At 40.9% G+C, this 15000-nt stretch overlaps 2 protein-coding genes across 2 annotated transcripts in view; one reads left to right on the plus strand and one right to left on the minus strand.

Annotated features, from left to right (window-relative positions):
• kcnh2b (potassium voltage-gated channel, subfamily H (eag-related), member 2b) overlaps positions 1 to 15000 on the plus strand; it is a gene marked incomplete at its 3' end in the record, with an annotated part of 98362 nt that overhangs the window by 42683 nt on the left and 40679 nt on the right. The window lies entirely within an intron of this gene.
• LOC306993151 (heme A synthase COX15-like) lies at positions 695 to 8509 on the minus strand (the record flags this gene model as incomplete). The annotated part of the gene is made up of 6 exons (XM_079602745.1): positions 8298 to 8509; positions 7171 to 7346; positions 6225 to 6347; positions 3734 to 3920; positions 3307 to 3474; positions 695 to 799 (listed from the first exon to the last, which is right to left on the minus strand). Exons 1-6 carry the CDS (start codon positions 8370 to 8372, stop codon positions 695 to 697), a joined length of 834 nt encoding a protein of 277 aa, XP_079458871.1. The 5' UTR covers positions 8373 to 8509.

Consider the following 15000-nt stretch of genomic DNA (forward strand, 5'->3'; position numbering starts at 1 on the left):
TTGCACAATAATTATGCTCACTACATCCACCAGATGGCACCAATCTGACTTCAAAAATTGTTTTCTACAGGCCTAGTCTCTACTTTAACCTGAAATACAGCATTAAAAAATAAATAATAATAATAAATAATAATTCTATTATATTCAATGGGGAAAAAATGGATCATAATTATAGCATAAATATGAATTATTATCATCAAATTCTCTCAAAACACCAAAGAAAAAAAGAAAAAATATAATTGAACAAAAATACATTGCATTGATTTTGCTGAAATTTTTTTTATCTGAATCCCGCCCTCCGGGTCATTTTTGACCCGAAAGTCCTGAGTGCGAGTCATAAATGAAATACCCTAGAGGGTTAAAGGATCACATTGTATTTTGTTTAGTTGGTCTCATGTCCCGTTGAATAACACGGAGAGGCGGTTTATGACCTGTACTAGGACCAGCCACCGGGGGGCGATCGAGACACTTTGGCTTCACTATTCAGGGCTTGTGCGTGCCGCTTGGATGTGACGATGAAACGGCGTCTCGAACGCAGAAATAAACTCGATTTTGTCAATTTGGAATTGATTTGATGGTAGAAAGTGTCGAGTTGTCCAGTGATAGGCTGCTTGTTTTCCCATTGGACAACTTATTGCCAATTTGTGCACATGAATTAAAAAAAAGTATGTGCACAAATGAATAATTTATCAAGTTAGGTGATGCATGTGCTGGTACCTGAGAGCGCCGTGAGGAAGACCAGACCGCCTGTGACCTTGGCAAACCTCCTCAGCTGAAGCATCTGTCGGCTGTCAGGAACCTGCAGTGAACGAGAGCTGAGTAAGGGCTGAGTAAGAGCTTTAACAGAACTATAGAAATGTTTATGTATCAGCGTCAGCAGGGTTTGAAATTAACTTTTTCCACTCACCAGCCAATTTGGCAAGGGGGGAAGGGAGAAATAAACCACTAGGTCACAGCTTTTATTTATATATATATATATATAAGGGCTGTCAAACGATTAAAATATTTAATCGCGATTAATCGCATTAATGTCATAGTTAACTCGCGATTAATCGCACATTTTTATCTATTCTAAATGTCTCTTGATTTCTTTTTGTCCCATTATTTTTTCTCATTTTAATGCTCTTATCAACATGGAAAAGTGGATCGGCTTGCTTTGTGCAAATGTTTTTTATTGAAAACAACACTGACATATACGGTGTTCAATTCCACACTAACATTCTCACTTGGAGCAAATAATCTCTCACACAATGTAACACTGTCTATCAATAAAAGAGTGAAAGTAATACTGACGAGGTGACGTTACTGATATTGACGAGTGGGCGTAGAAACGCATCAGTGTGTGTGTGTGTGTGTGTGTGCTTGCCCATCAAGTGGTGTTTAGACTGGACGATGATAGCTCAGTTCACAACGACACACACACAGATCACTTTGGTCTTGTCAATTGAACCATTTGGCAACTTTTTAAAAGTAAACTTTCCATTCAGAATCTTATTGGCCTCCATTTCGGCGTCTCGCGCTCATCATTCATCCACTCAAAACGTAACGTTAAAGCGGGTCGCACACCGGACGAGAAGCGCAGCGCGAACACATTGTTCTCTATGAGTGTACACACACCGGCGGCGCCATTCTGCGTTTTTATTGCTGACCATAAACTGAGAGTGTGCGTCCGATGTGCGATACGAGTTGTCCTAGACGCGGCTCTGCGCTTCTCGTCCACTCTTTGGCCGGCTCGCATCGCAAGCCCAAACAAGTGTGTGCGGCGCCTGTTGTTTTGTTTCTGGTCTAGCTAGATCCGGTGTGGTGTTGTAATTTTAATAATGTTACTAGTTGTTGCAAAAGTATGTGAAAAAAACTACAAAGTTTGCTAGCCGTTAATCTCGCGTTAAAAAAATTGACGTCGTTAAAATGGGTTTGCGTTAACGCCGTTAATAACGCGTTTAACAGTCCTAATATATATATATAAATATATGTGTGTATAGTTAATCAGGTTTATTTCTTTTTTCCCCTTTTTCTTATATATATTTATATAATCTTTTCCCTAAATAAATATATTTAAAAAAATTGGATTTCATAGCTTACATTCATTTTTTATTCAAACTAAATCCTGTCATCCAGCATCTCCTCCTTCCTCTTCCTCTTTCAGCCTCATCACCATACATGTGTTTTAGGAGGACAGATCAATACAGAACAGAGAACATTAAAACATTTGGATGTTGGAAAATGTCTTTTCTGTTAACCAAATGCTTTTAATCTTCACTATTGGTTCAATGCAAGTGAACAAGCGTGCCGTTATTTGTAGTGTAGTGACGTGTGTGTTAAAATAAGCCAGATATGAGCAGATTCTGTGCAATACACTATTTAATACATCATGATGACTCAGTATTTGCACTAAATCTGCACAGATTTGTCTTACACGAACTTCCCCAGCAAAGTGAGTAAACATAATAAGTAACACGCCAAAATGGCTCGTGATTTGACAGCGTTGCCCGCCACAGTTGAGTTTTATGTATACAGCGCTTTTAACAATAGATTGTTAAATTGTTTAATTGTAAATAATTGTTTACTATCCCCATGGGGATAATAAAGCTTAACTAACTAACTAAGATTGTTTCAAATCAGCTTTGCAGTGATAATAGGAAATTAAAGTAACAGAGATTTTTAGGCTTTACAGCAGCTCTAGAATAAAGTTATTGTCCAGCTAAAGTTAGTTTTGATTGATTCACTTCTGTTGCAACGATCATTAAGGCCATTGCACACTGAGTCCGAAATTCGCATCCGAAATTTTCGCACATTAAAAAATAAATACAACCTCACGTTATGTCAATCACGCTTGCACACTGCCTCCGAAACTTTCGTCCGTCATAAAAAAAATCGAAACGGGTTCGATTTTCTGCATTTTTCGCATCCGTAACAAGCAGTTTGAATGGTGTTTGAATGGTGCTTTGACAATTCAGAGCCACCGAATCACGAATACGAAAAAACGCATACGAAAATTTCGGACTCAGTGTGCAATGGCCTTTAGTGATTAACTTAGGGGCCGCTAACACGACACCGTTCTAACAGAAAACCCTTTAATGCGCTCCGGCCGCTCACTCGCACTAAACACGGCCTGGAGGCTCGAGAACGCAAACATTGAAATAGGTTCCAAGGTGCAGAAAAATACATTATCTCCGCGTAAACTTAAAAAATGTGAATATGTGAAAACGCAGACGGTGTGCACATGCGTATCACATGTTTACGGGTGTTAATTTGAAACCCTGAGCGTCTGAGCAGCAGGAACGGCGTCTGAGCGTTCAGCTTTACCTTGTTGACGGGCAGCATGAGAGTGAGGCCGGTCCAGAGACTGGCGCAGTACAGCAGCAGAGCCGAGCCCAGGTGAGCCGCCAGCCGGTACTGACTGACCCGGGGGACATCGAACGACTCCGGCTTCTCCTCCAGCCCGCTCTTCACCATGTACCAGCCCAGAAGACCCTGCACATGTGACCCGGGCACTCAACAACACAATCTCAACTGACTGACACAAGGAAGCGCTACAGCATCACACACATTTCTATTTCAAATCATAATAAACATTTAATAACATGTACATATATTAAAAAAAAAGGAATCAATAACACCTACCATGCAAGTTATAAACTCAACTTGAGACCAAATGTCGCAATTACCTTTGCATGTTTAATTCTGTGGCGTAATCGAGCTTGCATTGATATTTCATTGCATGACGGTGTACCTGGAAGACGATGAAGCCACACAGACCCAGAACTCGAGGCTTCATGGAGCGGCTGAAGAACCCTCTCCTCCAGAAGTACGCCGCGGGGAGGATGTACGCTAATCCTACCAGCCGACCCCACATGCGGTGACCCCACTCCATGTAGAAGATGAACTTAAACTCCGTCAGGGTCATGTCGTGGTTCATGCTGTTGAAAACAGGGCAGCGCTGAGTAAAGGCAATCTGCATGCAGTCAAACACACTGGAGTTTACAGGAGCAGTTCACCTCAGAATTAAAGTTTCCTGATGATTTACTCTCATCATCCAAGATGTTCATGTCTCTCTCTCTTCAGTCGGAAGGCAGGTTTGTGAGGAACACACTCCAGATGTTCTCCATATAGTGACTTCAATGGTCCAACGCAGGAGTCACCAACCCGTCGATCGCGGTCGACAAGTCGATCTTGGAAGCATTTTAAGTCGATCACGAAGAGTTTTCAAAATCAGAGAAAAAACCCCAATATTTTTATTCATTATTATTTATTAATTTAAAGTGCACCACATGTGAGCCTATTATGTGTAGTAAATGGTGTCTAGGGGAGGGAGAGGGGTATATCTGTCCAATCAAATAGCCTATAGTTTACATATATAATGTCTGTAAAACAACCGCTGACTAACTGTACGTTCACACCGCCGGCGGCGAGAGCGTCAAAGTGGCCGGAAGCCATTCATTTTCAATGAGAGCCGGCGGCGAGCTCTGGCGAGGGTGGCGCGGCGCGTCTTGGACGGCGAGAGCGGCGGGAAGAGTTGAAATTTGTCAACTTTATGGTAATAAGCTATAACGCGGTTCGGCGGCAACCAATCGGAATGTAGAAGTGCTCCGCCGGAGAGGATACCAGAGAACACAATCCTGTAAACTTTGGTTCCGACCACATTAGTTCCTAAGCAAAATGGAGGAAAGTTAATTATTTCTGTTGTGTTATTGTACGACGTGTCCCTGTTTACATACAGAGACATTAATAAAAAGAACGACGAATGTAAAAGGTGTCTGAAATTGTTGGTGTTTTGTTACTTTCACATTTAAAAGATTTTAATAGATTAACTTATACCCTACGTGTGGCCAGTATGCACAAAATATGATACTGATTTATGTTCAGTTCTTATTTGCTTTGCGGCTCCTTTAAATAAAGTTTTTAAAAAATCATGCATTCTAAAATCTACATCAGAGCGCCAGAGAGTCTCCGAATCTCACAGCGTCGATGGCAGGGCGGCGAGAGCGAATTGTGCCGCTCTCGCCGGCGGCGGTGTGAACGTACAGTTAAGCCTTGTTTATACTTTCGCCTGGCACCGCAGCGCGAGCCTCCGCTGACTGCGCACGCACCTCCCCAAACGGACGAGGCATTTATACTTGACGTGACGGTTTTAGAATGAAAACCAGACCATACAACTGATTTAGACGCGCAAACTGGGTGCCGGTGTGATGATGTACTAATATGCTCGGGCAGATTTGGCTCAAAGTCGTGAATCTTCGGATGCGAAGGCGCGCGCGCTGTTACAATGACATCATTTTTGCTGCACGCACCTTCACGCTCATTCGGACGCGTCGAGTATAAACAAGGCTTTACGCTTTAACCAGCTCAGCCACTTCACAATCACATCAAGCTCTTCAAGCTTACGATACGCAAGCTAACGAAACGATGGCTAAGGCACAACCGACACAACGGAAAAAGCAAAAAACTTTTTCAGAATTTTTTTCAAGTGGTAGATCTTGGTTTATATTTGGACTTGGGATGTGATCCTAGGCTTGAAAAGGTTGGTGATCAATGGTCCAGCGGGTCGAAGGTCCAGATGTGAGTTTCAACTTCAAAGTCTCTCACGATCCAGCCGAGGAATAAGAGTCTCATCTAGACACACCAGCCGACATCTTATAACTAAATACACATTTATATACTTTTAACCACTAATGCGTGACGTCGGCAGAAGAACAGAGCCAGTGTTTACAAAGGGAATGTGCAAAGACTGAGTCAAACGCCATTTAACAAAACAAAAAAAATTAAAGGTAAAACAAAGATGTCGGACGATTTAGAAGTTGGAGGAGAAAATGAGATGTGAGTTTTTCAACCTAATCTATATTTCTGAACCGGAACACGTGACCTTTCATCACAGCGAGTGCAAGACCAGCATTAGTGGTTAAAAGTATATAAATGTGTATTTTGTTATAAGATGTCGGCTGGTGTGTCTAGATGAGACTCTTATTCCTCGGCTGGATCGTGAGAGACTTTGAAGCTGAAACTCACATCTGGACCTTCGACCCGCTGGACCATTGAAGTCACTATATGGAGAACATCTGGAGTGTGTTCCTCACAAACCTGCATTTCCACTGAAGACAGACAGACGTGAACATCTTGGATGACGTGGAGAGAAACTGTAATTCTGAAGTGAACTGCTCCTGTAAGCTTCATGCCAGTAGAGTATCAGTGTACATGTTCCTATAGTGAGTGAGACACATACTCACATTTTGAACTCTGGGAACTGTTTGTACTTGGAGAACTCGGCTTCCCACTCGGCTCGAGTCTGTGGCGGCTTCATCTCCTTCACCAGATGCCAGTCGACCATCGACAGACCGGACTCCGTCAGTCTGAGGGATCAGGAACATGTTTCTCGTCAGTTATTAACTGCTGTCCGCCAGACAGTCGTGTTTACTCATGATCTTCTGCTATAGATGCAACGTTTTCAATATGTCGAGATGTAATAAGCGATCATTTGCTCATGAATATATGAAAGAGATTCCGATTTAACAAGTCCAAACACAATGCGATTAAATAATATATATATACAGTCAAACCAACAATTATTCAGACACCAGATATAATTTGTTATATTGTTTTACTAGTGTGTGCAGGACACTATAGTTCAGTTCTGTAAGTGAGGAGAGCAGAATACAGTAAACTGTGACATATTATACACAATAACTCTTCATACAGCGACTACCAGTGACATTTGGGACCAGAAATGATTCGACACTTTGAGCTGGTCATGTTCTCCTGAAGTGTGTGTCTGTAACTGCTAATGCTCTTTTCACACACACACTGAACACAATGAAGCATTGCTTGGTCACTGGTTGAGCTAAACTGGTATTATCTAATTGTGTAGTTAAATTTACCAGCTGACAGATATTCAACATAATTCATGTGTGAGACAGTCTAACAGTGTGTGTGTGTGTGTGTGTGTGTGTGTGTGTGTGTGTGTGTGTGTGTGTGTGTGAGAGAGTCTAACAGAAGGATGGACAAAACCTGTCAAATATAAACTGAGTTCATAACATATTTTATCACCATTTTCTAAACTATAGCGAATAAACTGATAATGTGAGAAATGTTGAAGGAGTCTGAGTGAGTAAATGTTGGTGTGTATGGTTGGGATGAGATAAAATAAAGTAATTATTGTTTATTCTGTGTTTTTACCTGGTAACGCCTCCCAGAACCACAGCGCCCAGAACCAGTCCACTGCATCCCAGCAGCCAGCGGCCAATCACACGATCCGACGCCGCGTTGGGGATCGCCACGCTCCTGACCAACACACTCTCTGTGGTCACTGTGGTCTGTCTTCTCTTCAGCAGCCATTGCCTCAAAGGGGTTCGCTATTGACAATACACATAAGTTTAATACAGGTAGTGTTGCATAAAAGTATCCAATCATCGTAGTAAAGCTAGACACCTTTAGAAGAGGACGTTTTATGCCCTTTTACAGTGTTTTCAGGCTCGACTAGAACAGGTTTTCTGCTGGAATGTCGATTATTCTCCTCATATTCTCCATTGTTGCGGCTCCTCTCTTCCCAGTCTGTCAGTAACGCTCTGTTTACTTCCTGTCTCTATGAAGCCCCTCCTTCTGAAAGCACACTGTGCTCTGATTGGTCGGCTGGAGCAGTGTGCTGTGATTGGTCGAGCGCTTCGAGTGTGTTTGGGAAATCCCTCCCCTTACCATAACCGCCAGTTTAACACACTACTAACTAACTCAACCAGGCCCCGCCCCTTTATTCTGCATATGAATTATTATAATGAGGAATATTGTGACGTGTTCGTTCCCGGAAGAAACTCGAGACTACAATGGAGGCGTTTCAAAAAGTACAAAATAACTCCCGCTGGAGGGACTTGGAAACTTTGGAAAAAATAAAGTAACATGGTGTATTTATTTCATGGTGACTGTAAGGCCAGCGTGGACATTTAAAGGCAGTTAGTGCAGTTTTCAGACACTACACATCAGGGATTATGACTGCACGTGAGAGTAGTTTACAGTAAATATCCTCATTCAATAGTTTTTTTTTAATAACACTATTTCATATTAATATTATTTTATTTTGTATCATTTTAGGATTCGGGTCATTTTGTATACTTGTTAATTTTCTAAATAATCGAGCAATGTGTGATATGAGCATACTGAGGGACATTTCTAAAATGTGTACAGTCGTTTAAAAACCTTAAGTTAAATAGATCTAGAATGTCCATTCAGAACATCGAGGTCATCATGATGATATGTAACGCACACATGCACCGCTGCTGTCACATATATATGTATATATCCATGTGTCTTACTTGTATCTGCTGGAAGTTCCTCCACGCAGTTTGACAGCGACACGACACGGCGAGCCTGAGCACCGGGAGCACCATGATGTCGAGCTCCGGTAAACGCGTCTTCTTGTGATTCTTTATTATTACAAAACTAGTCACGTAACATATCGGTGTTCGGTAACTCACTGCTCCCACTCTTCTTCTTCTTCTTCAGGTTTTGCTGTCCGCTTCCTCCTCAGAGGAGTTACCGCCCCCTGCTGTTCATGTGCGAGAACCACGTGATCTACACGCTTCTCCTCGAAGCAAATAAAGGGCAAGTCCAACTCTGCTGTCACAACACAGGGTGTGTGTGTGTGTGTGTGTGTGTGTGTGTGTGTGTGTGTGTGTGTGTGTGTGTGTGTGTGTGTGTGTGTGTGTGTGTGTGTGTGTGTGTGTGTGTGTGTGTGTGTGTGTGTGTGTGTGTGTGTGTGTGTGTGTGTGTGTGTGTGTGTGTGTGTGTGTGTGTGTGTGTGTGTGAGAGAGTGAGAGAGAGAGTGTGTGAGACAGAGAGAGAGAGAGAGAGAGAGAGAGTGAGTGTGTGTGTGAGACAGAGAGAGAGAGAGAGAGAGTGAGTGTGTGTGTGAGACAGAGAGAGAGAGAGAGAGAGTGAGTGTGTGTGTGAGACAGAGAGAGAGAGAGAGAGAGTGAGTGTGTGTGTGAGACAGAGAGAGAGAGAGAGTGAGTGTGTGTGTGAGACAGAGAGAGAGAGAGAGAGAGAGAGTGTGAGACAGAGAGAGAGAGAGAGTGTGAGACAGAGAGAGAGAGAGAGTGTGAGACAGAGAGAGAGAGAGAGAGAGAGTGTGAGACAGAGAGAGAGAGAGAGTGTGAGACAGAGAGACTTTTTGACTTTTAGGTCTTCTTTAATTATTCAATAACATAAAAGACCTATTTTAAAAAATAATCCAATTACAGCATTAATTTTCCACACAACAGATGAAAGAATAATAATAAAAAATAATTAAAATAAATAAAAATAAAAACATACAATAAAAATCACTCCTGAACACTCATAAATGACATACAAAACCTCCCTGATCATCAGCTTCACATATAAAACCATCAACTCCCCACACATGAAAAAAAGAATCAACATCATTGATGAGGCTAAAATACGCATACTCCATCGTTAATCTCTTCGTTATAAAACCTCTCATCATCAAAACAGTGTCCACGCTTTCCCTCCCTTCTACTTTATTCCTTCTTGTACACCAAATTGCCAACTTTGCTGCACCAAACAAGAAATTTAATAAAACCACTTTGGATTTATGTTTTGTTGAATATTTGGGACCAAAAATAAACAATTCTTGATTAAACCTTCCCACAAGCTGCATACTCCAGCTTTCCATTAAACCCAGAATCTAAACGTGGACACTCAATAAAAAGATGAAAAACAGTTTCAGACACCCCACAAAAAGGACAACCCTCATCGTCTGAGACATTAAGGAGTGCTTTGTGTCTATTCGTACCTAAAATCCCATGCACAATTCTCCACTGAAGATCCCCCACCCTCTTTTCAATGGGGCTTTTGTACATGGACCGCCAGCTACCTCTCGGGGAAGAGCCTGAATCAAACACCATTGTCCATTTTGTAGCTTTTACATCCTTAAGATGTTGAAAATTTATAGTTTTTACACAAGCTCTGTAAAGTGTTACTCTGCTCAAAATACTAAAGCTATTCAGTTCTGGTATATCCATAGAAAGCAACTTTCTGCCATCTTCCTGCCAGTCTTCTCTTTTTATGGAAGCGTGCAGCTCAGGAAAAAGGGCATTATCTCTGGCATCACAGTTCTCCACCGGATAAACTTTCATGAAATCCCTTATAGAAACAGGGAGGGCCTCCTCAAGATCATCCAGCATCCTCTTGATAAAACGTTCAGACCTGAAGCCCAACTTTTGTGCCAACTCCTCTACAGATATCCAGCTCAGTCCCCTGCGTAGGTGGCATATTTTGGAGACTCCAGCCTTCAACATTGCTGACCGAACAGTGACAGAGCTCAACAACTCAACAGAGATAAGTGGATTGAAAAACAAAGGCTCTTCATACACCCACTGGTTGGATCCTTCCCTTTCTCTTGAAAATGATAGAGTCTTCCAAGCTTGCAAAACACTCTGGTAAAAACCAGCCAATCCTTCCAATGCAAGTCCATCCAAGGACATGACAAACAATTGCTTGTCCAACCCCATTCTTCTGTTTTTTTGCAACAAAGCACATGCTACGTCCATCCACTGCTGATGCTGATAATATAAAAGACGCTGTGCCACTTGCAGACGGAAAACAGCAATCCTGGAACAAATGTCAATTAATCCTTGACCTCCCTCATGAATTGGAAGGTATAGGACAGCAGCTTTTAGCCAGTGTTGTCCTGACCAGAAGAATTTTACAAGAGTCTTTTGAATTTCTTCAATTATTTTTTTTGGAGGATCCAAAACCATCATCTTATGCCAAAGGGTGGAAGCTATAAGATTGTTGGCTATCAGGACTCTTCCCCTATAAGATAGCTGGGGTAGCAGCCATCGCCATTTAGACAACTTTGCAAGCACTGCCTCTACTAATCCCTCCCAATTCTTCATCCTACATTCATCTTTACCAAGATACACTCCTAAGAATTTAAACCCAGACTTTCCCCACTTAACATTTTCTGGTAATTCAGGTAAAGAGTTTCCTTCAGACCCACACCATAACGCCTCTGTTTTTTGCCAATTAAGTTTAGCGGATGATGCTCCTTCATAAACCTTTAGAGCTTCCTTTACTACTTGGACATCATGCGTATTCCTAACCATAACAGTTATATCATCAGCATAAGCTGAAAGTTTAATAGCTTCAGCTTTTGGCTTATTACTTACTAGAATACCCGTCAATTTTATTCTTAATAAACAAAGTAGAGGCTCTATTGCCAAGGTATATAACTGACCCGACATCGGGCACCCTTGCCTTATCCCTCTTTTCATTTGAATTGGTACACTTAAACCTCCTCCTATTTTAACCATGCTTACAGCATCAGTATACAGTATTCTTATCCATGATAGAAAATGTTCTCCAAACCCATAACACTTAAGAACCTTAAAAAGATAGTGATGATCTACACGATCAAAAGCTTTCTCCTGATCCAGAGAAAGCAGACCAAAATCGACATTATATATTCCAGCATAATCCATAATATCTCTCATTAAAAACAAATTATCATAAATAGACCTCTTTGGTATACAATATGTTTGGTCTTTTTGTACTAATACATCAAGAACACCTTTAAGTCTATTTGCCAAACATTTTGATAATATTTTATAATCAGAACATAAAACAGCTACTGGTCTCCAGTTTTTTAGCAGACAAAGATCTCCCTTCTTTGGGATCAAGGAGAGCACTGCTCGTTGGCAACTTTTTGGTAAAACCTCAGCTTTATAGCTTTCTTGTAAAACTTTAAAAAAGTCTTTTCCGATTATTCTCCAAAAAGTTTTAAAAAATTCTGCTGGTAATCCATCGATTCCTGGTGCACGACCAGATGAAAGTTGATTCACTGCTCTTGTAACTTCCTCAAATGTCAGATCAGAGTCTAATTTCTTTACATTTTCTTCATCCAGCACAGGCAAGTTATTAAAAAGTTCATCAGCGACATCATTTCCTGTGCACTCTTCAGCATATAAGTCCACATAGAAATTAACAGCAAGTCTCCTCATTTCCAAAGGATCTGATGTAACATTCCCATCAGGTGCGCGTAATGCATGCATATAATTGGTATGAATACACTTCTTATTCAAATTAAAAAAGAATTTTGTGGGAGCATCCATATCATGTAATGAAACAAAATGTGATTTTACAAGAGCTCTTTTTACCTTTTCATTTAACATATTACTTAGCTCTTGTCTCTTCTGACTAAGAACATCTTGTAAATTTACATCATTTTGATCAATTAACATATTTTGAATAATTAAAATATCTTTCTCTAATTTTGCCATTCCATGTTTAATTTGACAGGAAGTATGTGCCATAAATTGTTGACAGAAAAGCTTAATCTGCGTTTTCCCTACTTCCCACCACTGAAGCAGATTTTCATAATCATTTTTTTCTTCAACCCAACAATTCCAAAACATTTTAAAATTCTCATAGAAATTAACATCATGAATTAATTTAATATCAAAACGCCAATAAAAGAATTGCGGTTTTGTTTCTGATAAAACAACATTCATTAAAATGAGCTGATGATCAGAAATAATACAGGGTGTGATATATGCACCTATCACTCTATTACACTGATTCTTATGTAGATAGAAACGATCCAGACGTGCCGCACTAACTCTACCCACTGCCACTTTAATCCAGCTATATTGTCTCACATTTTTATTTTTTTCCCTCCACACATCTACTAGCCCTAACTGAGTGATTATTGCCTTCAAAACTTTAGCAGAAGAGGGATGTGGTTCTTCTCCATTCCTATCAATAACAAAATCAAGGGTGCAATTAAAATCTCCACCCATAATTAAAAAATCTTCTTGTGAAAGAGAAACAAGTGTATCTTTTAGCAACTCAAAAAGCTTAATTCTGTCCTTACCAATATTAGGTGCATAAATATTAACAAAGACAAAACACAAATCTTTTATTTTAGCTTTAATTATAAGAAGTCGCCCCCGTTCCAATTCATTAATAGATAAAATGTTTACATCTAATTCAGGAGAAAACACTATTGCCACCCCTGCACTTAAATTTGTCCCATGACTAAGAACATACTGACCGTCAGACCACAAACCCCAATCTACTTCATTATTTATGTCGCTGTGTGTTTCTTGTAAAAACATCACATTAATTTCTTTTAGCTTTATGCATTCTTTTAACAATGACAATTTATCACTGGCCCTAAGCCCATTTACATTTAGGGACCCCACTCTTAGGACATCCATAATAAAATAGGGTAGGAAAGCAGAAATAAACAGCATTGTGAGAAGGAAACCAGGAAAAGGATAGATACCCATCGTGCACTTATTTTCGTCTACATTTCACGGCCCGGCGTTTCGCCCTGCCTGGTTTTACTCCTTGTCTAATTGTTGTTATGTATTTTTTTAGTCGAAACCTTTTCTGCTGGGATAAAACTTCTAGGCTACATTCCTGTCTTGCCTTCATAACAGATGACACAAATTTGTCTAAATCTGGAAAAAACTTACCAATCTCGACACTTTTACCCTTTGTCTCATCCAAAAAAGCATTAATCTGCTCAACTGTATACAGATCACCTCCACAATTCGCCACATCAAAGTCAGCACATGAATCATCGTCTCTACAACTCTCTACAGTTGCTTCTGACACATAATCCATTTCTTCACTTTGCTCATCATGAGTCTCATTTTCCTGCACTAGACCACCACCACAAACATCTCTATTAACGTTACCAACATCACTACAACTTGGAACCTCAGCATCAATAACAATTTTTCCCAAAACATTAGGCCTTACCTCGGTATTCGTATCTGCCGTGTCAGGTTGTTGCGGTGTAATCTCCGTCACAATCTGCGGCGCGTCAGATGTTTCAGTTGGGCCTTCCTTTTCGATATTAACGTTACGTGCTTTATGTGGGCAGGTGAATCGTTTATGTCCGATATCCCCGCATTCAAAGCAACGCAAAGACTCCGTACTAGCGTACACCATATATGAACTCTCCCCATGAGATATCCGAAAAGATACATCAAGCGTTTTAGTGGGAGAGCTCAAAAACATGTAAACGTGTCTCCTGAAAGACAGCACATGTTTCAGTCCAGCGTTTTTACAACCTAGCGGAATATCTTTTATAGCGCCGGCAATTTTGCCAAATCTGGTCAGCTCTTTAATAATGCTCTCATTGCGGACGAATGGGGGCACATTGGAAATGACGATTTTCGTTGCCGGTGCCGACAACGGTGTAATAGGCACGTACGTTTCATTGATCCATATTCCGCTTTCAATTAAGTTTTTTACTTGATTGTCATTTTTCAAAAAGACAACGACTGCCTTATTCATTCTAGAAGCAGAACTAATATTTTCGTTACCAACCTTGGTTCCTACAGCGAGGAGAACATCCTCAATAGAGGTATTCGCCTCCGGTGCACACCTGAACCCATTCCTGAGGGTGAGAGGCGACGCTCCCCCCGCGGGGGTAGACGTCATACTGCCTCACACACACACCACACGCTATAACCTTAAAACTACACTAAAAACCTACAAACGTGCTCAGAGAAGTGAGAAAAAAAAGAAAAAAGGAAATAAGAAAAAAGGAAATTCAAAAGATAATAAATCAGTTTGAAAAAAAGCAAAACGCTCTCCCACACGTGTCTCTCACACACGCACCCACTCCCAACATCCACTCAGAGAGAGAGAGAGAGAGAGAGAGAGAGGGGGGAGAGAGAGAGAGAGAGGGGAGAGCGAGAGAGAGAGAGAGAGAGAGAGAGAGAGAGAGAGGAGAGCGAGAGAGAGAGAGAGAGAGAGAGAGAGAATGAGAGAGACTGAGAGAGAGAGAGAGAGAGAGAGATCATTCGCGATTAAAGTGAATGATCACTTTTCACTCACCCCGATGTCATCCAAGATGTCCGTGTCTTTCTTTCTTCAGTGGAAAAGAAATGAAGGTTTTTGATGAACACATTTCTCCATATAATGGACGTCGATTCGCGTTATTCACCTCGAACATTCCACCGAGCCCGAGGGGTACACTTACCACTTCCGGGAGTT

Source organism: Phoxinus phoxinus (genome assembly GCF_949152265.1).
Source record: "Phoxinus phoxinus genome assembly, chromosome: 24".
NCBI classification, from domain to species: domain Eukaryota; kingdom Metazoa; phylum Chordata; class Actinopteri; order Cypriniformes; family Leuciscidae; genus Phoxinus; species Phoxinus phoxinus.